Raw genomic sequence first — 24176 nt, 5'->3', positions numbered from 1 at the left:
AGCCGATGTTGAATTTGTCAGCACCGTATGGTCTGCGATGGGGAGACATGTACAAGGCCACATGCGACTCGTCGCCTGACACGGCCCAGGTCCCAGGGCCGCTCTGCCTCTTCGGGGCTGCGTCTTGCGGCTTATTATTAGGGGCTCGGGACCTGGGGGCCTGGGCCTGGTTTGATGGCTTGGGGCTGCTTGGGAGCATCACCCTTGCCGCGCAGGCCATGGGCGGGGCTTTCTGCACGGTAACGGTGCCGAGTACGTACGCTAGACTATGTGACACCCAGACTGCCAGACAGCCAGACAGAGGCCCCAGCCAACCGGGGCTTGAGGAAGAATCTGTGCAGGTTCAGCACGGGGCAACCTTGATTCCATACTGTCCAGCCAGGCCTATAATAGTGTAGTATAGCCTGTATAGCAGGACTTGGGACTCTATTTGCTCCGGTATGACTCCCAACCATCCAGCCCATCCCGGTTGTTCCCCAGTTTTTGCTGCAGTAGAGCCAGAGCCGGCTGAGAGAGGCAGAGGCCAGAGCATCGTTACGGAGTACTCGGTACGGAGTACACACAACACAGCATTGTCCACCACTGCCAGCCAGCCTGCCAGCCTGCCTGCCTGCATTGGCTGTCCACGCTTGGCAGATCTGGATATGCGCATTGCGCCAGGAGACGGTCTCTGTCCTAGGCTAAAAGAGTCCCAGCTAAACCTCTTCTGGCTGTCCCGCTCGTCTTTAGGAGTTAAGTCTTCAACTCCGAGCGGCCAGTCCATGCTACCAGGCTACCGGCGCTGTTACCCCTCAGCCCCCTCGGATGCATCTGTCTGTCTGGACGGAGTGGTCCGTACTGCTGAGTCAGGGCCCGTCGCATTGTAGTGCCGTCCCAATCCGTCATGTACTGCTTCACCCGCGCCACGCTTGTCTTGCGTGACTCCGACCGTGCTCGCTGACGCTGTGCGTGGGGCGCCAGGTACTTGACCGTTGAGGCTCTCTGATAACAAACGCCCAGCCCAAAACTGTCAGGCCCCGTCTACACCAGAAATAGCGCCGTCCCGACGGCCGGGTGCCCCGGACGGTAAATCTCGGGCTCGGACCTGCATCTCTCCGCCGCCGATTGAGACTGGAGTGGGGAGTCATGATCACCCAACGCCCGCAGTCGTGTGCCTGGCAGGATGCGCACCACACCAACCCCCCCCCCCCAAAAAAAAAGACGGAAAATTGCCCATCCTGAATCTCCCATAGCCTCTTGGGTGCCATTGTCCAAAGCCTATTCCAGCACACACGACACATCTTGAAACCGAGGCCGAGCCCGTAAACGGTGCCATTGACCTGCGTGGCCGCTGGCTGCTTATGGCGAGATAGCCTGGCTGATATGATATGCCCTGCAGTGTCTACACTGCTACAGTATTAGTGCCACGACTGTCGTCCACGAGGCGTGATAATCGGCCATGAGGTCATCTCTTCCATGCGCCATGGTCCCTGGAAACTAAACCCCGACTTCCGGCCTGGGAGTAGCGTGGGCTTTTGGCTGTGACCCGATAAGAAAAGACAGGGCCTTATCGCAGAGGGGTACGGATCCCAGGCCTGGGGGGGTGTGAGCAGGGACAAGCTTGTGAAATTTTTATAGTGCTAGATTCGACTATTGCTGGGCCAACATCGCCAACTGCCCCCAAGCTCGACTGGAGTCTGGTACCAAATGCACCGGCAGCTCTGATATCCGAGAAAGCTCTGCAGACCTCATCTTCGAGTGCCCTCAAGCTCCTCACAGCTCATCGCCCACAATGGCATCCAGCGCATCAGCCGAGGCGTCTCCAGGTCGGTCGCATTTCCACGCCGCCTACCACCCAGGAAAATAAAAAAAAAGACAACCAGCGAGCTAACCAGGCCTTGCAATCCAAACAGACACCCGCCAGGCCCGCTTCGAGCAGGGCGTGGCCCTCTCCCTGAACCTATGGCCCGCCCTCACCCTCGCCGTCCAGAACAACTGGGGCGGCCCAGACTCGTCCGACAAGCGCGACTGGTTCGCCGGCGAGGTGGCCGACCAGTTCCCCCCGCTCACCAGCACGGGCGCCGCGACAAACACAAACGGCAGCGGTGCGACGGCGTCACAGGCACAGGCACAGGGCGGCGACAAGGAGGAGCCCGACGCCGAGTACCTGGAGGAGCTGATCCTGCAGGTGATGCTGGACGAGTTCGAGGTCAACGTCGACGACGACACCGCCTTTGACGTCGCCACCGAGATCGTGCGGCTGCGCGGCCAGTGCGCCCGCGGCCAGTTCGACGAGGTCGACCGCCTGCTGGAGCGCTGGCAGGCCCGCAAGGGCGAGAAGGTCCTCTTCAAGCACGGCGAGGATCAGGACGGCGAGACGGACTGGGAGGACGACGACGAGGAGGACGGTGACTCGGACGACGACATGGACGACGCCCCCGCCCTGGTCGAGAGCGCTGCGCCCAAGAAGGAGAAGGCGCCGCCCGAGGTCGACGACGACGGCTTCACCAAGGTTACGAGGAAGAGGTGAGGGGACTCGCGGCACCAAAAGCTTACTGGGTATGGGGCTTCCCCCTGCTACTGCTACGGCCATGAGAGGGAAGGAAAACCCTCCAAACTATTCGAAAAATGTGAATTTCATCTTGATACCCTGCTATTAGATCGTCACTCCGGACTAGAGCAAGAGGAAGAGGAGGACAAAGAGAGACATAACCCAAGAACTCGGGAAGACCGCCGAGTACGTGCCTCACTGGCGTCGTCTCCTTCAATAACGCCAAGACGCCTCCAACCCAGAGGATGAGACGAGTACAACCCTGCGCAAAAAAGCAATACGGAAACACCCAACCCCTCCAAATAGAGACTGGTCAGACAAACAACGGCACCCGCCATTTATTCCCAGTCCTCATCGCTGTCATCGTCAGCCTTGCGGCCCTCCCTAGGGCTGTTGGGCGCGTTGCTCGGGTTCCCGGACGCCGCCCCGACCATGTCGTAACTCGTCTCGCTGTCGGGCTGCGACCTCTCGTCGTTGGACTTGCGGGACTCGTTCGGCTTCAGGAGGGCGGACGGCTTCTCGGCGGGCTTGGTGGTGGGAGGGTGGATGGTGGTGGAGGAACCGGTCGAGCCGGGCCTCTTGGGCTCGTCCGACTTGCTCGGGCCAGCGGCCTCGTCGTCAGAGTCCTCGTCCCAGCCGACTTCCTCCTCGGCAGACGCGGCTGGACGCAGGTTTTGTTAGCATAGGTGGTGATTGTTGTAGTAGAGAAGACGAGAAGAAAATCAAAGAGATCCGTCAAACACATACCCTTCAGGAGCTCCTTCCTCCTCTCCTCCGCGAGGTCGATTCCGTGCCTCAGGAAGTAGTACCTCTTCCAGAAGTCCTCATACGGTATCGTCTCGGGCACGAGCTTCTCCATCGTCGCCCGCAGCTCGGGGTACTTCTCCAGGTCCTTGCTGATGTCCTCGGTCTTGCCCTTGATGTCGAACTCGGCGCCCCACGTGTCCCAGTCGCCCGTGGCCGGGTCCTTGGTGAAGCTCTCGGTCGAGGTGTGGATGACGTGCAGCTGCGCGTCGAACCGGCTCGTGTGGATCACCCTCTTGCCGGCCGCGTCCTTGCTCTCGAACAGCACCGTGCTGTCGCCGTTGTTGTTGGTGTTGCTGCCGCCGTCGGCGCCCGACGGGGGCGCGATGCTCACGGCGTCCCGCAGGAACGCGCTGATGTTGGTCCCGAACCGCAGCAGCGCCTCATCCGCTGCGTCCTCGGCCCGCTGGATGTCCTTGAGCCGCTTGGCCGCCTCGGTCCGCAGCCGCGAGAGCACGTTCTCCGACTCCTTGATGGCCTCGTCCGTGCTCAGCTCCTTGCTCTTGTCGCCGCTGGCCGACCCCGAGGCCTCGCCCTGCTGCTCCTGCGGCCCTGCGGCCCCGGACTCGGCCCCGCCGGCCAGCGACAGGCCCCGAGTCCGGTTGATGACGGCGTTGGTCAGCCCCGTGAACCCGCGCTGAGCCTCGCTCCCGGCGGCGGCGAGTTCCTTCTGGGCTCCCTGGTATACGGTCTCGCCCTGTGGGTTTTGGAATATCTGTCAGAGCGTCATGGTCTCCCACACTCGGGCCTCCTAGGGCCTTCCCTCTCTCCTCCCTGTGAGACGTACCTGCTTGACCACGTTCCCAAAGAACCCGCCGAGCCTCGCGCCCCAAGGGCTCGCAGAAAAGGCCTTGTACGCATCCTGGAACTCGGCGTTCAGGCTATTCTGCGTCTGCTCCGCACTTCCGGCCGTCTTGTTGCGCTTGCCATCCTCCTCCTTGGGCAGCGACTCCTCGACGATGTGGTCGTAGGCTAGATCCATCTCGATCGGCTTGCTTGATCGGCGGTCGTCCGAAGGGGCCGGATCGTTCTTCTCTGCTGTTTCTCACTCCCCTGTGGTTACCCGGGGCCAGTGGCTCTTTTGATTAGGATGCTGCCGAAGTAAGATGCAATGAGTGACAGAATGATGCGATAGGCAGGTGTCCAGCGAGAGCAATCGAGCTGCCGAGATTGTTTTGAGACTTGTCTGCTGTTAGCTGCCAGGGCCGCGCCGGCAGACAGCGTCACAGGTCCTCAACGAGCCTAACGCGGCAAGCGGCAGGGGTGAATCAACCCCAACCCCACTCACCCCTAATGGGAAACACACAGAGGGGTTCCCTGGTGGGACGGCTTGGGGGACACCAGGGTCAGTTTCGCATGCGGTCTACAGTAACAAGTCAACTAACTATTTGCAGGCCGACCAAGACGATTTTGGTTTGTGGAATTCCTGACACGTTCATGTTGGCGAATGACAGCAGGCTTTTTTGAGACTCTTCCGATAGGGACACGCAGTAAAAGACGTCTTTTTTCCAAATCTACTGATCGAACTATTTGGGTATTTCCGCTACTTATGGTCTCTCTGTGTCCCTCTCTACCATGCCCAGCCACCAACAGGTCATTCCTCACTGACAAGTCCCAAGGGACCTGCTTCGTCTGCTGTGTGAGCCTCCCACTATCCATGCTTTGTAAAGGCTAATGTCGATAAAAAGTGTTATGCGGGAGAGTGATGAAAATAAAAGGGAATGGAGATGATAGGCGGCGCACCATTATCTCGACTCGCTCATGCACCAAACGACTCCACGATTCCCAATCCGGAACCTCATGCAAGCTTGTACCGCGACCAATACATCCATCCCAGCAACCCACTCTATCAAAAGACGCCAATGGACCCATGAACAATACACTCGCACACGGACGGGGTGCCAAGGCGCGAATCGAAAATCGGGCACTTCCGCCCCATGCAAGCCGGTAAAGGCACCTCGCCATCCGCAACCTCTGCGCTGCCCTTTTAGATCCCGGTGCGCAACCCCGCCGTTCTTTGTTCGAGAATTTCCGCCCTGCAAAGAGTTCATCTGAGTGGGCCGTCAGTCCTCCTAGTAGCCACCAACCGGCCTGTGGAGCTTTCGGCTGCTCATTCCCCTTCTGGCGCATCGGATTCTCGCGCGGGCCTGTAGAAATAGACACCACAACGTTGCTGTTACGATGGGATCATCATCGGTAATCCGCTCGAGCAGGGCCAGCCCTCGACGATTTCGATATTCTGGCTGAACCGTCCTCCTCGAGGGTGTGAATCGAATCGGACTAGAGGCTTCTGGTCGTCCGGCAGCTTTCCTGTTCCTGGTCCTTCGCAACCGTGGCCCGGCCGGTCATGCTCGATGACCCCAATCGTGCCTAACCAATGACAACGCGAGCGCCCTCTTTCCCGAGTACTCCCCTCTCCTTCGGCTTTGGGCTGTTGCCTCTTCCCTTCTTCCTACTCAGGAAACCAAAGACACCACCTGAACTAGCCTCGACCTTGCCACCCTCCTGTCCTGCACCGGCAGCATCGGCAGGAAGTGTTGCATCTTGTCGTGCCAGGTCAGACCAGCTGCCACCCCCATCGAGCGTGACTTGGACCCCGCCAGTCGGGCTCTCGACAAAGATGCCTTTGGGCCCCGCTGCCTTTCCATGTTTCGAGTTCGTGTACGAGCTGGGGTATGGTGGCAAGGGCGGCGGGCGGCCAGGGCCACCCTTACGCTCCCTGCTGTTGTGAAGGCCCTTTCCGTGTTGCTGTGGTGTCGAGTTGGCCTCCGTAGACCGCGAGGGTGCTAGTGGTTGTCCTGGCCCGGCCTGGTAAGTATTAGATGAGGCTGTCGCCTGTGACAGCGGCCGTGCATCATTAGTGGTTAGCGCTTGTGGCTGCTGTGCATCGGGCAAGCCATTCACGCCTGCCGCGGCGGGATCACACTCCGCGCTTCCCTCCGTGATCCTGTGTTGACCGAGTCAGTACATGCTGCACGAGACGGTGCATGAGCAGGACTTACTTTTTGTAAGCGGCCACAGTGTAGTCAAATGGCCTGAAGTCGCTCTCAATCATCCTGTACAGCTCATCCTCCCTGATTTCTTTGTCCGTGGCGTCATCCTTGAGCCGTTCTCGCGGCTTTTGCCTCCGCGCCCGGGCCTCCAGGGGAGCTTCCTCCAATAACAGCTCTTCGAGGTCATATGTTGCGTCGAAGTTGGTCTTCTCGGATGATGGCACAAACACCGGCTCCACCTCCTTCCTCTCGAGCGCTTCGAAGTTGATCACCCGGAAGAAGTCATGTTGTGTGAATGATTCCCATGTGCGACCCATTCTTTTGTTTGGGTCTGCGGTCAGTGCATCCTTGATGGCGTACAGGCAGAGCAAGGAGACGGGTGGCTGCGTGATTGGATACTTGGGGTTGGCCGCCTGTATGACGGTGCTCAAAGCGTTCTCAGAATTCCCCTCAAACGGTCTCTGTGCGACACATTAGCTTTCGACCCCACCGCAAGCAAACTTTATCGTGAATCTAGTGCTTCGCTCGAGCTCCCAAGTGGCCCTTATGCTGGATTGGACGGGTGCAGATGGGGATGGCCAACCTTGTTGTAGATGCATTCATAGAAGAGCACTCCGAGTGACCACCAGTCAGCCCGTCTGTCGTAGCCATGTCCAGCATAGACCTCGGGGGCTAGGTATGCGAGTGTGCCGGATTTGCTCGTCAGAACTTTTCCGGGAATGATGTCGGATGCCACGTTCTGTAAAACTCCGTCAGCATACAAGGGTAAATGCGACGTTGGCCGGAGCCGGGGCGTCCTTACGAAATCTGTAAGATGTACGTGGCCATCTGCGTCTAGGAGAACATTGTCGGGTTTAACATCGCGATGGATGATGCCCTGGCCATGTATGTATCTCAGAGCGCAGCCCAGCTCGGCAATCCAGAATCTGACGGCATCCTCTGTGAAGGTCTTCCTGGAGATGTGGAATCGAAGATCGCCGCCACTCATAAGATCAACGACAAGGTACCTGGCGGGGGTAATAAGCATCACATGGTAGCGCGGGGGGTGGGGGCGAGCACTTCTGACGGGGAGACGCACATGTACTCTATGTCCTGAAAACTATACCGCAAGTTGCAAATAAAAGGGTGATTGACATGCTCGAGCATGCGGCGCTCTCGTATAATATTTCGCACGCTTTCGGACCGGACGACTGTATGTTGTCTACGATGTCAGCAACCACGCCGGTGGCAGGATTTGCCGGTTCTCGCCTTGGGTATGCGCACCTTCATCTTTGCGGATATACTTCAGAGCAAACGACAGGTTGGTATCTTTTCGTTCGACAATGCGTACTTTGCCAAAGGCTCCTCGGCCGACGACTCGCAGAAGTCGAAAATGGTTGAGGTTTACTGTTGCAGGAAGATGTCGTTAGTCAATACATGTGGACAATGCGAGGGCGCGCAGGCCAGGGGCCTGAAAGGGTGGAAGAGTAGGGGGCAGATGGAGTGATAAGCACCTTCTCCGTCGAACTCGACGGGTTTGCCCTGGCTGTTACCCATTGGAGCGACCGCCCTGGCTCTCGAACTCGAAAGGCAATGATTGAGTTATGGTTCAACCGTCGACATTTCAGTCGGTCCCTTGATCCAGACGAATGACCCAGGTCGAGCGGCTTTGATTCGACTTGGCTTTGTTCGGGAGGCGGGGGGGAGCAGCGAGGACAGAAGCAGGGGTAGCCGGTGGTATGTGGAGATGGTTTTGGTTAAGAATAGCTGTCCTTCTTTGTGGGGGCGAGGACTGTCTTGATTGTGGAGGGCCTGCTGGTGAAGTTGACAGTTGACGGTTGACAGGCGACGGGAGTTGGTCTCTATCGTGTCGTGGAGGGCGCGGCAGGAGTAGGCTCGTGTGTCTGCGCGATGCAGCTCAGTCGGTGAGGTTGCCTTGCTAGGTGGATACCGGCCGGTGTTGTACCTTGTGCCTTGTGAAAGCCGGTTGACTCGCCGTGTCCTGACGTATCACAAGACAAGGCCGGGGCCACTGGACAGGGACGTTGTAAGCTCGACGAGAGGAGCAGACAGACCGTGGATTGTCTGTCGGGCGGGCAGTCTGTCTGTATGCCTGTCTGTCTGCCTGTGGCAGAGGAGATCTGGGCTGAACTGGAGGGTGGCAGCCCGGTGTGTTGTTGGTGAAGGGAAAGGAGCAGAGCAGCCGCAGCCTCCTAGTTGAAGGGCTGGAGGGAGATTGGTGGCAGAGGCGGGAGATGGCAGGATGATAATGGACCAGGCAGGCAGGGCTGCAGGTCTGGAAATGGCAATAAGGAAGACAGTAGTCTACAGATAGGATATGCTGACAGAAGCGGCAGGGCGGTGGGAAGAGGGATGGAGGATGCGATAGACAGCTGCAGAGTCTGATGAGGTAAAGGCTCCCGGGTTCCCAGGTCCGCAGGGCGGGCGGGCGGCGACCAAGAGGCGAGGCAAAGCAGCTAGGAAGCGCAGAGGGGGGTGGTCCTGCTTGCTGCCAGTGTGGTCCTGTCTGTCTGTCCTTGCAGCCCTTGGACCTTGACTGTTGGTCGGTGGACTTTGACTGGGCCGGGTTGGACTGTGACTGGACGAGACCGGGCTGGTTGGACGGGATTGGATTGGATTGGATTGGACTCGAATGAGAGTGGGTTGGACCGAGTGCGTGCGTCGAAGCGTGCCTCACCCAGTTGGTGGGGTGGATAGGATGAGGAACGGGGACGGGGATGGCGATGGCAATTGGGAAACCCCCTGGATCTGATCTGCCTGGCTCACGAGGGCGGGCAGGATGGCAAGTTTGAGAGACAATGCAGATGGATGGATGTGGGATGCTGCTGAGTGCTGAGCAGAGATGAGGGGAGGGGAGAAGGCTGGCCCTGCTGATGACTGGCTGGCTGGCTGGCTGTTGTTTGTGGTGATGCGGCGACAGAGGCAGAGTAGGCGTAGGCCAGAGAACAAACAGACGGGACTGACTACTGGCTGGGCTGGCTACATTGGTCGAGCGGGCGAGGTTGCACAGGTGAGGCAGGTGGGCAAAGCCGGTCTGGAAGATGGACTTTCTTTCCCCTTCGAACTCTGCCGACCGCAACCTTGTCTTTGGTCTGCCCGTGCTTCTGTGCTTGTGTCTGCCCGTCCCAGGAGGCTAGGCCTAGGTGGTGGCGGCTTGAGCTTGCTTTGCAGCCCAGAGCCAGGTGGGTGGGTGGTGATGCTTTTGCTGCGGGAACAGGGACCGGGATGCGGGGTCGGATTGGACAGTTAGGGCAGTTAGGGCAGGGTGCTTTGTACCATTGTCCCCCTGGTGTAGGTGCCGTTTGGCATAGTATCTGCTATCTATACTTTACCCTCAACTCTCTCCTACGCCACAGTAGCTTGCCCAGATATCCAACCTCCCAGGACTCCTTGCCCCGGCCCCGCTGGCCTGCCGCGACCATGACTGGCCCAGGACTGGCTCAAGACTGGCGTGCATTCGCTTGCTTCTGGAACGCTTCTTTCCTCAGCCTGATGATGTCCGCCCGAGGGCTCGTTGTTGGTGGCTTGCCAAGTGCCAGGTGCCAGGCAATGGAATGCATCCTGCCTGCCTGCCTGCCCGCATGCATGTGTGCCCCCTCCACCCCCCCCCCCCCAATCTGCATCTCCAGGGGGAGGGATAAGTGACGTGTGGGCCTGGGGCAGCTGACGGTGAAGCCAAGCCAACAGATTGCCCTTTGGGGCCAGAGAGGAGTGAGGAGCCAGCAGCTAGGGAACCCAAACCCGCTCCAGCCTGTCAGGGCGCAAATCCCAGGCGACAACGTGAGACTCTGAATCCGCCGTCCGTGGCCCTATTCATCCTTCGTCCTGATGCCCATCTGCCGCTATATGATGACAGGATGAGTAGGACCCACCCCGCCAATCGACCTTATTATTCTTGGGAAGTGAGCAAGATGGGAACTTCCCGATGGGAACGAACAGACCCGTCTGCTTGGTCCAGCCTGTCACCTGCCTGTGCCTCGGGTATCACCCAGCACCTGCCTGCGCACTTGTGATTACTGTTGCACTGCACTCATCTCATCCGGTTGCAGCAAATCCCATGTCTCCTTTTTTTCTCCCGTCATGGACCTGGTACTGACCGACCGGCCGTGCAGTCAGTCAGATGAATGATGATAGATATCATCTCACTTTTGCGTGGCGCGCGCCCTGAGCAACGCCCTCGGCCGGGAATTGGCCCCTCCAAGTTCCTCCTCGTACGCCCTCCTCGTATCTTTGGCCGCATTATTATTCTCATCTGGACCCTTGCGGAGTAGGACGTGCATACCTAGGTGCCTAGGTAGACAGATTTGACATGTCGACAACAAACACTATGGCACCGAGCACCGAGCACCGAGCACCGCAATACGAAACTGACTGCGACCCATCATCGCACCCGCCCCCACCCCCACCGTTGGCCTGCCTCAATGCCCTCGTTCGTAATAGGACTTCTAGAACGGCTCTTCCGCACTTCTAGCCTCGCCCAGATGCCAGTTTTTCCCTTAGTGCTCGCGCCGCCTCAATGCGCCCTGGCCTGGCCTCGGGAGTTGAGTAGTGCCTGGCGCCGCCGCCATGCTTGCCTACCACCTACCGGCCTTTGGAGATCAACTTTTGGCCCCCACCATCCGTTCCTTTCTTTGCTGCGCTCGGTTGCCGTCCTTGAACCTAACAGCCCTTCCCGAGCCTCGTAACGGCTGTTTCGAGCCAAACTATTCTGGCTCATGTCGTGTTACGCCTCGGGGACAATCCCCCACGGCGCTCGCTGGCAGGATCTGGGCCCATCAGAGCACAACTGCCGCGTTGCCTTTCAGAACAGGTCAACCTTGCGCAACAAGAAACCACCCGGGATCAGTAGCGGACTAGCGGACTAGCAGTCTAGCGCAAGGGGTGGTGAGTGAGCATTGTGCTGAAGGGCCGGCCGGCCGGGCAGCCGGGCTAGGCCACTACGGAGTATCAACCTCAGAAGCCTTCATCCACGCTCCTAATGTCTCTCTGATCGCAAATACCCACTCCAGGGTGGTAGCGAGGCGCGCCGTGCTAGTTCCGGCATCAGGAATGCCGTCCCCGGGTGCAGGCACGAGTATTCCACGTGGTTGGGGTTGCAGGAAATATCATGTACTGTGGTACACCTGCTGGCCAGATGCAGTGCCTGGCAGCCCTGGCAGCCCTGAGCGGGCCCGAGGGTCTCCTCTCATGCACTGATGCCGCACCTGTGTTCGGTCCGGGAAGCAGGCCCGCAGTTGTCGGAAGCTGCCAAGGCGACCTGGCGAGTTCTAGACAGGCATGATGCCATTCCGTCGACTTTGGCAGCCCACGTATCCCATTCTTGGTCTCCTGACCGCGTGCAAAAGTTTGCCGAAATGACCGATGGGTAAATGAGGATGGTAGAAAAAAGTGGGATTCTCTCTAGTTCAGCGCTTAAATAAAAGGCGCTGGTTGTCAACCGTAGATCTACAATCCGGCCTGGCCCCTGTAGTAGGCACTACTGGAGACCGCTCGGCTCTGCTCCAACAACCAGCTCTCGTGCGCGGAAATGACTCTCGGCAGCTGACGACTTACGGGACAACCGTCGACCAGAAAGCCTGTGCAGTACTGCGTGGTGCTTCCGTGTCAACATTACTGAGTAACCGTGACATCGTGTATCGTAGCCATGTGCCACGTCCACGTCGCTCAGGGTCTCCGACGTTGGCGCGCGCACACCAACGCACACACTGACGATCCTGATGATTCGCCATCCGCCATCTCCGACGGTCCACGGCCCCACCACCATCGCGGTCGCTATCAAAACTGCTAAATCTGGAGCATTCGGGCTGGGTGCGTGAATTGTCCGAGGCCACATCTCGTCAACTGCGACTCTTCTTTGAGTCCGACAACTCGGCAAAGTCGTGCTGGTGTCTCGGAAGAACCATCAATGTTGCATCATGAAGGAAGCTCCTGGAAAGTTTCCACGATCCATGTAGCAGTGCTATCCTCAAATGGTAGTGCGCTTACGGAGCACTTGGGCCCCAAAGGCGGTCATGATGATTAAGGCTTGGCGTGTGCCGAAAATAGGTTGTTCTGTTACTGTGGCGTGCGTACGACCCCTAGATCCTGTGCCGCACTCATGCGCAATACGCTGGGCAGGGGTGCGAGAACTGATACGGCCTTGGTCTCTTGTCGGCCCTACACGTTAGGGCTGCGCGACTGTGTCCACCATGGCCAGGCAGACATCGGCAACAAAGCCGATTGCAAGGCACGCAATTCCAGGCGTCGGCGCCGACTTCCTAGCGGACATGTCGTCCGTAGAAGACTAGCGGAGTGTTACTTGGGTCACCCCTGGGAGTCTCCTTCGCATGTGCTCGTCGAGCTTCAAAATGTGGACGCGGTTGTGTTGCTGTGGTTAGGAACAATCGTGTCTGCATGGGAGCCCGCGGTGAGGTTCAAGACGTAGTCGAGATGGCGCCATGCCGGAATGAGGGATGTCTTGGAGGTCAGGTCGATCAGTCTTGCCTTTCTGCCTCCTTGCGACACCTCCTGATTTCCCTATCCGTTAGCTTCCAAGGCTTGTCCAGCACGTCGCCTCTGAACTGCCTGGCCTTCTCCCACAACGCAAGCTCCTCGGTGGTCGAGCGCAAGACTGCCAGCTTCTCAATCTTGATCTGCTTATTACCTCTGAACAAGGCCAAGCCGCCCTTGACATCCACGACAGCGCCGACGTCGACATCTTTCGGGACAATTGGGCCGGTAGCCCTCGAGGGGTCGTGAGATTCGGCCTTGGGTAGGTCGGCGACGCACTCAATACACGAGCCGTCGCTGTCATCGACAGTGTAGATGCGGCGGTGGGGGAATTCGTCGACAGCGACTACCATGCCGGTAATGCGGACCCATCGTAGCGGAAGGTTTCTGCGAAAGAAGACGTCTTGTCCTGGGAGCGCATTAGGGTGGGTGAATGACTCGGCGCAAAAGTTGCGATCGGCGCACCTTCGAAACCTGGGTGCGTAGTAAGACTGTCGATGTCGCTGGACCTCAGAGGACAGAACCTGTTGATGGTAGGAGAGAGGTGGAAGCAGTACTGAGGATATACGGGGTCCTCGTCTTTCTCGGTCATGGTTTCAAGGGGCAGGCAGGAGGTTCAGGGCCCGGATTCGGGGGGCCGGGGGTCGGGCGGAGGAAGGGGCCCCGTCAGGTTTCGAGCTGATGCTCGGAATCAGACAGACGACGCTGACCAAGACTCGCACGTGGATGAGTCAGTATCACCGCATCGCAGGCCATGCGGCGGATGGACACTGGCCGCGACCGGTTGGAGGGAAGGTCGCAGGAAGCTCACGGTTGACAGACGCTACTGTGGGCTCGTTGCAGGAAGGTGCAGGTGTGAAAGACGTGGGCAGTGGGACTGGCCACTTTTCTCTGGGCTGTCGTGGGCTGGCTGGCCGGCCGGTGGTGATGATTGGGAGGTGGCTGCCAGGTTGGTAGGTTGGGCTGCTGATGTCGTCCACCGATATGCAGTGTCACGAGGAATAATTGAGGCCGCCCATGCGCCAAGCACATCGACCTGAAGACAGTAGGGGTCAATGTGAGAAGTGATCGGGCAAGCTGTTAGTCGCACTGCAGCGCGGACATTGGAGCTACCCGTTCTGGGGCAAGCACTGGAGAGCTCCCCACCAAGGCAGCGGCATTGGCCAATCTGACGTCGTCGCCCGACTCCAAACCCGGAGCTAGCCTGCTTGCCCAGGCGCGAAAGAGCTCCCAGAGATCTCGACTGTGGAAAGCTTGCCCAGAACCTCAAACAAGCATCAGGCCCGTTTCGATCACAGCACACCTGCACACGTGTGGCATGTGCACCGTTCACCGTTCACAGTTCCCAAATACGCCTCGCCAGTCTCGTCCGTCTCGTCCGTCTTGTCCGCCCCGATTCAAGAAAATTGCCGCAAAGTGACGTGGAAGCTTAGGTGGTTGATCTTGTTCCTCGACCGAGCTCGTAGCGCGCTCGCTACCCAGGTAGGTTACAGTCCGAGCGAGCCAGCCAGCCTGCCAGCCACCAGGGCCCAGCATCAACCTGCAACTGCAACCTGTTTCCAGAAGGCTTGTTGGTTTCCTGGATGGAGACACAGGCACGAGAGAAAAAGGGAAAAGAGATACGAACCGCTGTCTGACGTCCACTTCTTGTCGGCTCTACTAGTCGCCAAAAAAAAAAATTAGACCAGACCGTCGAGTCTTTCTCTCGCTCTCTCCCTCTGTCTCGACATCCGCTTGCTCCTTTGTCCCCGGGCCTCCTTCGTCACTCGAGCCCTCTTTATCTCGCACCCAACGAACGGGCTGCGAGCCCTCGAATTTATCCATCCCAATCTCGACTCGCAGTCGCCAAGGCCACCAGCACTCCGGCTTAGGTTCCACTGGTGTTCCAGCCACAGGCCAAGCTAATACTGAGCCATCCGTCATCACCACAACCTCGTGCTCAGCCTGCCACGGCATCGCACTGAACACCGCAGCTCCGTCCTCATCTCCAAAATAAGCTCCCGCGCTTTGGGTCTTGTCCATCCTTCTGACCGTCCTGACGTTTGGCCCCTGGACTCCGCCGCATTCAAAGGCCATATCCATTACCGGGACCCCACCTCTTTCATCCGCGATCAGCGCCGGGCTTATTGCTAACCAGCCATCGAGGAGTAATTGTCCTCCTGCATCGTATTCTTTGCTGGCGCAGACCCGACTTGAGAAGCTTTGATAGTTTTCTCTTGGTATATTTGCCCCTGCCTTCACGTGTTCTTGGTATCCTGGCTGTGCGTCCGCCTTGCCAAACCTTGAAAACGCCGACAGAACGGTCGCTCCTCTCCCACGACAATGGTTTGTGAGTACTTGGTTTCTTTTCAGCCAACCGTTTGTCTGGCCGTGTTCCCCTACCGTCTGCTCGGTTCTCCTGGCCCGGCCCCTAGCTGCCGTCACACACGCACACACACATAACCCTCTTCCCTCGCCCACCCTCTCACAGCCGTGAAACACCAATCCCATTCTCGCATTTCCTGCCAGCTCTGCCGAGTAGCTTAAGGCCCAACCTCCCTCTAGTCGTCATCAGTACCCTACACCCCTGGCCCAAGCTCCTGTGCTCTGCTCGCATTGTTGGCGACTTCACACGTTCATCCTCGAGTCTTTCCGCAACCGCGCCGTGGCCTCGCAAAAGTTAAAATCGCTGACGATGCGGGATGCCGCAAAATAGCAAACGTCAGCTTCCGAGAACAACTAAAGAGAATGCGGCCCAGTTTTAAAATCGACAGGTCCGGACAAAACGGCTCTGCCGATGAAGAGGGTCAGAGTCACGCCAACGAGCATACGCCCTTGGTCGGCAACCAGAACGGCGGTGGCTCGTCCCACAATGGTCGTGGCTTCTGGGGCCAGGTGTTCCTTGGGAAGCACACGCCCGGGTTGGACAGTCCGAACCCCTTCGTAAAGTGGCCGGTGCATGTCTGGAACGTGCTCAAGATCACGTTGCTCAGTAGTAAGTGCCTCACGCAGCGGGAGCCTGGTTCCTCGCCGGACCACGGCTTCTGCTTCTCTCCTTAGTATACCGTGCTCGTGTTCTTATTATCGCCACAGACTATGTCAATGTCCTCTTGTTCTTCGTCCCACTCGGTATTGTTGCCGGTGTGTGCGAGTGGAGCCCCACGCTTGTCTTCACCCTCAACTTCTTAGCCATCGTACCTCTGGCAGCCATCCTGTCCTTTGCCACCGAGGAGATCTCGTCCAAACTGGGCGAGACTCTCGGCGGTCTGCTCAATGCCACATTTGGCAACGCCGTTGAGCTTATTGTGAGTCCAATACCCTGGTAATGTGAGTTTGTTCACATCGACTAATGCGTTTTGAAGGTGAGTATCATTGCTCTGCAGAACAACCAAATCGAAGTGGTCAAGTCCTCCATGCTGGGGTCCATCCTCTCCAACCTGTTGCTGGTCATGGGCATGTGCTTCTTCCTTGGTGGAATATTCAACATGCGTGACGCCCGCGGCAATGGCAGGGAGCAGGTCTTTGCTTCCGGCACAGCCCAGACTGCCTGCTCCCTGATGACCCTCTCTTCGGCATCTCTGGTTATCCCTGCTACTCTTTTCATGGTCCTCGAAAGTGACAAGGATAAAGCCGCCGCACACAAGAGCGTTCTGATACTTTCCCGCGGGACGGCTATTATTTTGCTGCTGCTCTACTGCCTCTACCTGTTCTTCCAGCTGAGGACGCACAAGAACCTGTTCAACCCTGAGGTGCCAGAGAACTCGGACGACGAGGAGGACGAGGAAGAAGCCGAAGAGGCATCTATGAGCGCCTGGTCGGCAGCGGCAATCCTCATCCTCACGACGATTGTGATTTCATTCTGCGCGGACTACCTCGTCGACGCCATCGATCCTATTGTTGAGACTGGCGCAGTCAGCAAGAATTTCATTGGCCTCATTCTTATCCCTATTGTGGGCAATGCCGCAGAACACGTCACGGCCTGTGTCGTGGCAATTAAGAACAAGATGGACCTGGTATGTCCCAAAATCGCCGACTAGTTTCCTCATGCGCGAAATGGCAACACTAACCTTTTTATGCAGGCTATGGGAGTTGCTGTTGGTTCCAGTGTGCAAATCGCCCTCCTCGTTACACCATTCCTTGTCCTGCTTGGCTGGGCCATCGATCGGCCTATGGACTTCCAATTCGAGACGTGTAAGTTGACTATAGTTGCTCCCACGGCTATCCGGCTTCTTTTGTGGGTCCTGTGGCTTATACTAATTACTTGCGCATGTATAGTCGAAACGGTTTCTTTCTTCATCTCTGTCCTTGTTGTCACCTACGTTGTGCAGGATGGCAAGTCGAATTACCTCGAAGGAGCTATGCTGTTCGGTTTATACGTTATCATCGCCTTGGCTTTCTACGCTACCCCCAGTGACGCCCTCAACAACATGATGGCTTCCATCTTCTAAAAACCTTGAATCAATCAAAGGTCGCAGGATTGGTAAAAGAATATCTGCTTCTTTCTACAAATCGCGAATGCTGGATAACCCTCAACCTGGTCGGCCGCGTACAAGAAAGTATGGATAACGCTAAGTCGAAACATTCCGGTCTGGCATCAGGAGATATACGGGGCGAGTACAAGGCAGAATTCCACCACGGCAACACGATGGTTATGCGCCAACGGTCATCGGCGAGCGACAACATTCAAAGTGGGGAGTGGTCCACGGGTTCATCCCTTGTTTTTACAAAGATGTCTGTCTACTGAGGCAAGGGTGGGCTTTGCTTGATGAAAAGGAGGGATTTCAGGGCACGGGGAGTCGAGGTCGACGGTGGAGAGGTGGGCGTTCTGGGAGATTTTCTTTTGTCACTTGTAAAAATATGCGGGGCGGGTGGTCAAGATTTCTTGTGATTATGAATGAGCCCAGGCGTTCGGTGAATAACCAGTTTCGGCTTTTGAGTGGCGTCACCATTCCTGCCTTGCCAACCTCGAAACCACAGTGACTTGTCTCGGTGCTCAGCGCTGGCAATGTAACACATCGAAAGTCTAGCTGCCACTTCAAAGGTGTGGCTACCGACCGCAGCAGGGAAAGCAGCGGGGCCTATTGCTCCGCAAGGGTCCTCCCGAGCTCCTCGCCCCTCCTGGTTGCTGCCTCGACCGCCTTGTCGACGATGCCCGCCAGGCCGGACGCCTCGAAGCTCTCGAGGGCGGCCTGTGTGGTGCCGTTGGGGCTGGTCACGTTCCTGCGCAGCTGCGCCGGGGTCTCGGCCGACTCGAGCATGGTCTTGCCGGCTCCAAAGCACGTCTGCTTGGCCAGGCGCGTTGCCTGCTCCTCCGAGAGGCCGAGGCGCGTGGCGCTCGCCACCAGGTGCTCCACGATGGCGAAGAAGTATGCCGGGCCGGAACCTGTTGGATGTCGATGGGTGGTCAGCGGTTGACAATTCCAGCCTCGGTACTTTAAAAAGAGCTTACCAGACAGGCCGGTGACAACATCCAGCAGCTCCTCCTTGTCGACCCACTCGGTGGCCTTGCTGACACTGCTCATGAGCGCGGTGACGAGCTCCTTCTGCTCGGCCGAGACGCCACCCCCGGCGGCGTAGAGACCGCTTGCGCCCTCGCCCACAAGCGCAGGGGTGTTGGGCATGACCCTCACGACAGGCGGGGCGGCGCCGGAGGGGGTTGTGCTCCACTTGCGCAGGCTGTCGCTTGTGATGCCCGCGGCGATGGAGACGAGCAGCGGCAGCTCTGCGCCGGGTGCGGACCAGGCGTCGGCCCCGGCCAGCTCCTGGCACACCGTCTTGGCGACCTGGGGCTTGACGGCGACGATGAGGACGTCGGCGCCGGCGGCGGCCTCGAGGTTGGACGTGGTGGTCTTGACGCCCAGGTCGGCCATCTTCTGCCGGTTGACGTCCCAGGGCTCCGAGACGTGGATCCTCTGCTTGTCGAAGCCCTTGCTGACCAGGCCGGAGATGATGGCCGCGGCCATGTTGCCGCCTCCTGTGGGTGGGTGTGAGCTTGATGGGTCTTTCTTCTTGTCTGCTGGGGTCTGACGAGGGGCACAAGCGTACTTACCAATGAAGGAGATGTTCTTGCTGGACAGGTCAGGCGCCATGTTGAACCACTTCTGGGCCGGTGAGTCTAGGGGTGTGGGAGCGAGGGTTTTGGGAGCGGACGAGTGACTTCCATGTTAGCCCCGTGACAAACAATAGCTACAGTACCGAGCATGGGCCCCCACCCACTCCAAAGTGAGAGGTCATGTTGACTGCTTCCGAAGGCGGAGCCCATGTCTCGAAGGGTAAGGGTTGCTTGCTGTCTCTGGTCTTCTCTCCTTCCGACTCAACGACTGCAACAGTCCAAATTCGTGTCATGTAGACTGCTCATAATCTTACTATTACTCTCTCCCATCCTTGGATGAGCCACCCTTTGATGGGAGCCAATCGCACCAAGCAACCGTCCCGCCCGCAGCTGCCCGTTGGCCTTGGTAGCCTATCGTCAGGTGTCGACCCGCATCTCGAGGCGCGGCGGCGTCCGATGCCGTGGGGAAGCCGCTCCGCGGCGACGGGGACGAGCAACGCATGTGGTTAAGATGCCCGTCTGCCCGCTGCCCGTCAGCCACTTCCTCGCCCTGCATGTACGAGCCGGATGCCGAGGAGGGTCGCCACGAAGCACTTACCCGCCTTGGAATTTGATGCATTGCATCTCGAGGGGCAGTCTGGCAGTTGGGAAGAGACAACAAGAATTAAACAGGGGTGCTGGGGGTTGCCTCGGTTGGGACGGGGCCGCATGCGCATGCCCGGGCTCCAATATCTCGATGCAGCATGTCAAAACCCAGTGACAGCTGCAGGCTGTCCGGCCACGGGGAGGGCCCCTCCAAGGGCTCTCGTACCCAACAGGAACGCGTGGAGTATGGAAAATGGCCCGAGAGAAACCTGGCCAGCCGTTGAACTTCTCGGATCGACTGGCTGCATAAGTAGTAGGTAAGTAGGTAGCATGGGTCCCCGGGGCCGTCGTCAATACAATCTGCAGACTGCAGACTGCAGACCGCAGAGTGCAGACTGCATCCGACTACAAATTGTCTCGTGGCCATGCTTCTCTCCTTGTCTCCTTTGCTTTTCCCGCTTCCCTAGTGTCCCCTTCTCACTCACATCTTTTTCCTCTTCCGATCCGTGCCCATTCCCACTATTAGGTGGACGAGGGTATAACATCATCCGCACTCTCATCACACATGTTCTGACCTCAGGACACCCACTTAGGACGACCCCCCAGCCGGATTCCCACTATTAGGTGGATGAACCGCTGGTCCTGCCCCCCCCCCCCTCCAATAGCAAGATATCTATCTCTGGTTTCATTTGTTCACCTGGCCCAGCCGCTCGTTGCTGTGTCTCTCCCAGCGCTCTCCTTGAACAAGTGCCAGTGCCAGTGCCAGTGCCAGGCAAGCCCGACGAGGTTGAGCAATGTGCACTCAGGTCAACAGCCTCTTCAGGTGCGGCCACCGCGCCTTCAACAAATTCGATAATTGTCCCGAATTTGTACATAATTTTTCATATCTTTCCCTCGCCCGTCCTCGGCCCAACCCTCCAGCCAGCACTGCCAACCTCCCCCAGTCAGGGTCATCACATGTTTGCATTCGGAACCCCAGCTCTTGAGTTTCTAGGGAACCCGTCGTGCTGACCAGGAATGGCAGGGCAAGTCATGTCTCGGCGCGGGAGGGAATCACAAGGACGTGTCCGTCGACAGGGTCTGTCAGGACTGCAAGCTGCGTGAGTCCCAGGGCAACACCCCCGCCGCCGGCACTCCTGAGAGCAATGGTGGGGGGTCTGGCGGGGAGAAGAAGGACCCGTGGTGGGACGGTGATCCGTGGAGGAAATACAGGAAGGGGTGAGCTTGACGTCGAGGCCGAGACGTGTTGGCTGGTGTAGGTAGGTGAGTTCAAGGAGGGCGACCCTGGCAATTACTACATAGGAAAGCAAACAAACCAGAGACATGGTTTCAAGCTGGTTGCTACTGACCGATGATGCACTGCTTTATTGATCTTCAGATTTGACATCATTGCGCTGTTGTGGGTCAAGTAACGCCTTAGGGTTTACTATGTACATATATCTACACGGAGGTAGCCGAGGTGTAAGTACGCCAGCCACGGACAGGACCATGATGCATGCGGAAAATGAGGAGACACTCGGTATTTCCGTCCAAAACCGAATACCAAGCCAGCAACCTTTTCCTCAGAGACACTGAAAGAAAAAAGCAAATGCACACCGCCTCACGGTTCGCTCACCGATCATATCCTCGCTGAAAAATGTTTCCAAAACGCCATTGCTGTACCATGTAAGAGAACAAGCATGTCGATGCAGAGGCATGAAAAAGTATTATATCCACACAAGGGAGTTGTGTCTACTTTTTCATGAGCGCCCGCCACTTGTGCTGCTCCTTCGACCAGCGGTAGTTGATAGGAGACTCGCTACCGACGAAGACGACAGCATCATACACGGCGCTGCCAACCAGTGCACCAGAGACGCTGGCGCCCCAAGGGCCATACGCCCAGAAGCCCGTCCCAAACAGTTCGGGACTCCGGTACCCGCCGGCCAGCGCGGCCAGGCGCGGCCCCAGGTCTGCGGCCGGGTTCAGGGCGCCGCCGGTGTTGTAGCCAAGGGTCATCTTACACACGGCCACCAGCAATCCGATGATAAAGGCGTGCATTCCCGCGCCTGGCGGGTTGTTCTGGTCGTCACCGAGGGAGAGCACGGCCACCATTATGACAGCGCCGCCTAGGAACTCTGAAAAGAAGGCCGTGGCCGGCTTCACCCACGGCTGGGGGACAGCGCACCAGCTCGTGTATGTCTCGGTCCTGAGTTGGACGGCCTGTTGTCAGCGAAACACTTTTAATCTGGGTAAGTTGACCAAGGGAAAGAATAGCCGGCGCTCACATCGTAGGGTCAACCTCCATAATAGCATCATAGTACAGCGCATATGCAAGAATGCCGCCCGCAAACGCACCGGCGACCTGCACGACGACGTACGCAGCGCAGCGCCGCCAGGGGAACCCGCGATACACGGCGAGCGAGATGGAGATGGCCGGGTTCATGTGGGCACCCGAGACGCCGCCGCCCATGTAGATGCCAAACATGAACGCGAGCCCCCACGCCCAGCACAGCGTCTCGTACGTCCCGTACTGGGACTCCTGGCCCCTGGAGAGGTTGACGCTGAGCGTGCCCGCGACCCCCAGGAACACGGACATGGCCGTGCACAGGAGCTCGGCCATCAGCTCGGGGTACTTGGCCCGGAACCGCGCCCACCAGTTGCGCATCGAGTCGGGGTCCGTCCGGCCCTCCTCGGCCGCGTCCTGCTCCCGCTGCCCCCCGTGCGTGTCCCCGTCGATCTGGAACTTCCTGGCCGTCTCCGTGCCCTCGGCCTGGTCGCCCTGTTGCTCCCGCCTCTGCTGTGACGTCTGTGGCCGCGGCGGCTCCTGGCTGTCATCTGAGCTTGTGGCCATGTCCCTTGTCTCCGTCTTGCGCAGGCCCTGCTCCACATCTTCCTCGTCGTGTTTGGGCTGTCTCGTCCTTCGCACTGTATGCGGCAGCGGTTCGCCGAGGCTGAAGACGGGCTTTTCGTTATCCTGTTGTGCAACAAGGAGGTTAGAAATACATAAAGATCATATATTTTATTGGTAGGCAGGCGTGATTCGGGAGTGTGACTGGAGTTAGGCCATAGTGTAAGTTTAATTAAGCTGCATACCTGCTCACGCCCTGGGCCCTTTTCTTCATCAACATGTGGCAGGGGCTCGCCAAGACTGAAATTCGGCTTATTTCTCCCTTGATCGTACCACGGATTTTGGTCGCGGTAGTCCGAAGACGTAAGCTGTCCCTTGGGTTTGGCCTGCTGCTTAGCAAACTCGTTGATGAGTTGCTCCAGATTGCCCAACCCCTCGTCGTCCAGCTGTGCCACCACCCGTAACATCTTGTCTGAGGTCTTGGGGTTTTCGTTCATCCGCCCCAGGGTATAAGACGTCGACCTTGATTGGCGGCTGGTCATCGCTGGGCGCTTGTTGGTCTGGTCTGAGCTGCTTGCTGGTACGTTATCTGTACCAAGGGTGTCTTTTGATATCTCACTCCGTTTTGGGTCACGCTGGAAGTAACCTTTGTCTCTTTCAACTGGTGGTCCGCTAGGAGTCTCGGCTGTATTTGGGTGTTCTGAATTGCTTGGCTGTCCTTGTACAGAACGGTTCAGGCCATTAAGGCAGCGTTCGCCCCATGGCTGAGAGTCTTCTCCAGACATGCTTTCCATCAATCTTTCCTAAATTGCTGTCAATTAGAGACTCTGAGGGGACGTACAGCTGATACCTAGGTAACGAGGGCACATCACTTACGGTGTATCAGCGAAGATAGATGCTGTGTGAGTAGGCTGTAATATAGGGTTTCTCTTGCTGATGATGTTGAATCCGCTGGATTGGTTTCAACTTTGCAATTTCCGGAAGACTGCAATTCCTTATCCGCAAATTCACCGATTCGTACAGTTCTCCAGCCCCGATGAGGTTCGAAGCAGCACTATGGGAAGCAAGCAAGATCGAAGGGTACGCACGCCGATTCACCCGGTGAGAGAGGATATTTGCTTCTTATCCGCCAAACAGCTGAGAGGCGAAAAAATCCCCTACAGCGACGCACTGCCTTCTGACGTAACCGGAGCCCCTAGAGCTTTCATCTTGCTGCAGTTGTTCGGCATCAACAGTAAAGAATTCAGCCAGGTTGGATTCATTGGACCCATCCCCGGAGCTCTTTCTCCGTCATGATGAGGACGCACCAGGCATGGCCGGACACCAGCCCGGTGGTGCTCCACATTACAAGCTCCTCGATATCTGAAGTACCGCAAATATACCCGACAATGACTGAAAAGGAGACTTCCCAAGGCGGGACCTTCCGAAGATTTCGAGGCTCTGAGGAGCTTTCAAGGCCACCTGGGATCTCGATTCAGGCCGCGGAAGGACTGTTCCTATGAAATATGTCGATCAAGTCAGGGGTTCAGTGTTCATCTACGCGGCTCAACTACCACGTCCCACAGTGTCAAGTGGGTCTTTGGGGCAGATTCGTCCGCCTTGCGAGGCAAAACCACAAAAGAAAAAGTATGCCATTTTCAATAAAGAGGAAACAATAAGGGGGCTAGCTTGCAAACAAAAAGAAGAGAATTTTAACAATACCTGAGCATGTCATGCTACTTGACTGATGGCAACAGAACTCTGCCAATATGTTGGAGCCGTCGTGTGTCTGTCGTCATGGGTCGCGGGATCTGCCGCAGGGAACATAGACGAGGCAGGGCGATGCTAGCTGATCGCCCCACCGAAGACACCCCAAAGGGCAGGACCCCGGTAGAGGATTTTTCATTACTATCTGTTGAACCTGTTATGTGGTGTTGG

At 57.7% G+C, this 24176-nt stretch overlaps 7 protein-coding genes across 7 annotated transcripts; 2 read left to right on the top strand and 5 right to left on the bottom strand.

Annotated features, from left to right (window-relative positions):
* The first annotated feature begins 1281 nt into the window (after window positions 1-1281).
* Window positions 1282-3274, top strand: KVR01_000111 (uncharacterized protein). The gene is made up of 2 exons (XM_044786478.1): window positions 1282-1805; window positions 1893-3274. Exons 1-2 carry the CDS (start codon window positions 1772-1774, stop codon window positions 2507-2509), a joined length of 651 nt encoding a protein of 216 aa, XP_044650060.1. The 5' UTR covers window positions 1282-1771; the 3' UTR covers window positions 2510-3274.
* KVR01_000338 (uncharacterized protein) lies at window positions 2869-4316 on the bottom strand (the record flags this gene model as incomplete). Its single annotated transcript, XM_044790548.1, has 3 exons — window positions 2869-3191; window positions 3278-4031; window positions 4122-4316. 3 exons carry the CDS (start codon window positions 4314-4316, stop codon window positions 2869-2871), a joined length of 1272 nt encoding a protein of 423 aa, XP_044650287.1.
* Window positions 4317-4820: 504 nt separating this feature from the next.
* Window positions 4821-9537, bottom strand: KVR01_000597 (uncharacterized protein). The gene is made up of 7 exons (XM_044788230.1): window positions 7821-9537; window positions 7591-7713; window positions 7406-7517; window positions 7130-7334; window positions 6911-7066; window positions 6337-6788; window positions 4821-6281 (listed from the first exon to the last, which is right to left on the bottom strand). Exons 1-7 carry the CDS (start codon window positions 7861-7863, stop codon window positions 5705-5707), a joined length of 1668 nt encoding a protein of 555 aa, XP_044650546.1. The 5' UTR covers window positions 7864-9537; the 3' UTR covers window positions 4821-5704.
* A 2166-nt stretch (window positions 9538-11703) lies between these two features.
* Window positions 11704-13780, bottom strand: KVR01_000817 (uncharacterized protein). The gene is made up of 2 exons (XM_044792541.1): window positions 13282-13780; window positions 11704-13225 (listed from the first exon to the last, which is right to left on the bottom strand). The coding sequence occupies exons 1-2, from the start codon at window positions 13406-13408 to the stop codon at window positions 12801-12803; spliced, it is 552 nt and encodes a 183-aa protein (XP_044650766.1). The 5' UTR covers window positions 13409-13780; the 3' UTR covers window positions 11704-12800.
* A 1358-nt stretch (window positions 13781-15138) lies between these two features.
* On the top strand, window positions 15139-17243 carry KVR01_000675 (uncharacterized protein; the record flags this gene model as incomplete). Its single annotated transcript, XM_044789635.1, has 6 exons — window positions 15139-15145; window positions 15512-15790; window positions 15889-16100; window positions 16158-16808; window positions 16875-16986; window positions 17071-17243. 6 exons carry the CDS (start codon window positions 15139-15141, stop codon window positions 17241-17243), a joined length of 1434 nt encoding a protein of 477 aa, XP_044650624.1.
* Window positions 17244-17873: 630 nt separating this feature from the next.
* KVR01_000156 (uncharacterized protein) lies at window positions 17874-18884 on the bottom strand (the record flags this gene model as incomplete). The annotated part of the gene is made up of 3 exons (XM_044792134.1): window positions 17874-18178; window positions 18245-18769; window positions 18845-18884. The coding sequence occupies 3 exons, from the start codon at window positions 18882-18884 to the stop codon at window positions 17874-17876; spliced, it is 870 nt and encodes a 289-aa protein (XP_044650105.1).
* A 2279-nt stretch (window positions 18885-21163) lies between these two features.
* On the bottom strand, window positions 21164-23053 carry KVR01_000669 (uncharacterized protein; the record flags this gene model as incomplete). Its single annotated transcript, XM_044788606.1, has 3 exons — window positions 21164-21617; window positions 21697-22385; window positions 22505-23053. The coding sequence occupies 3 exons, from the start codon at window positions 23051-23053 to the stop codon at window positions 21164-21166; spliced, it is 1692 nt and encodes a 563-aa protein (XP_044650618.1).
* Window positions 23054-24176: the final 1123 nt, after the last annotated feature.

The sequence above is a fragment of the Diaporthe batatas genome (genome assembly GCF_019321695.1).
Source record: "Diaporthe batatas strain CRI 302-4 chromosome Unknown Contig00001, whole genome shotgun sequence".
In the NCBI taxonomy this organism is placed as follows: domain Eukaryota; kingdom Fungi; phylum Ascomycota; class Sordariomycetes; order Diaporthales; family Diaporthaceae; genus Diaporthe; species Diaporthe batatas.
The sequence above is the reverse complement of the archived record's forward strand: the minus strand, read 5'-3'. Positions and strand labels throughout refer to the sequence as shown.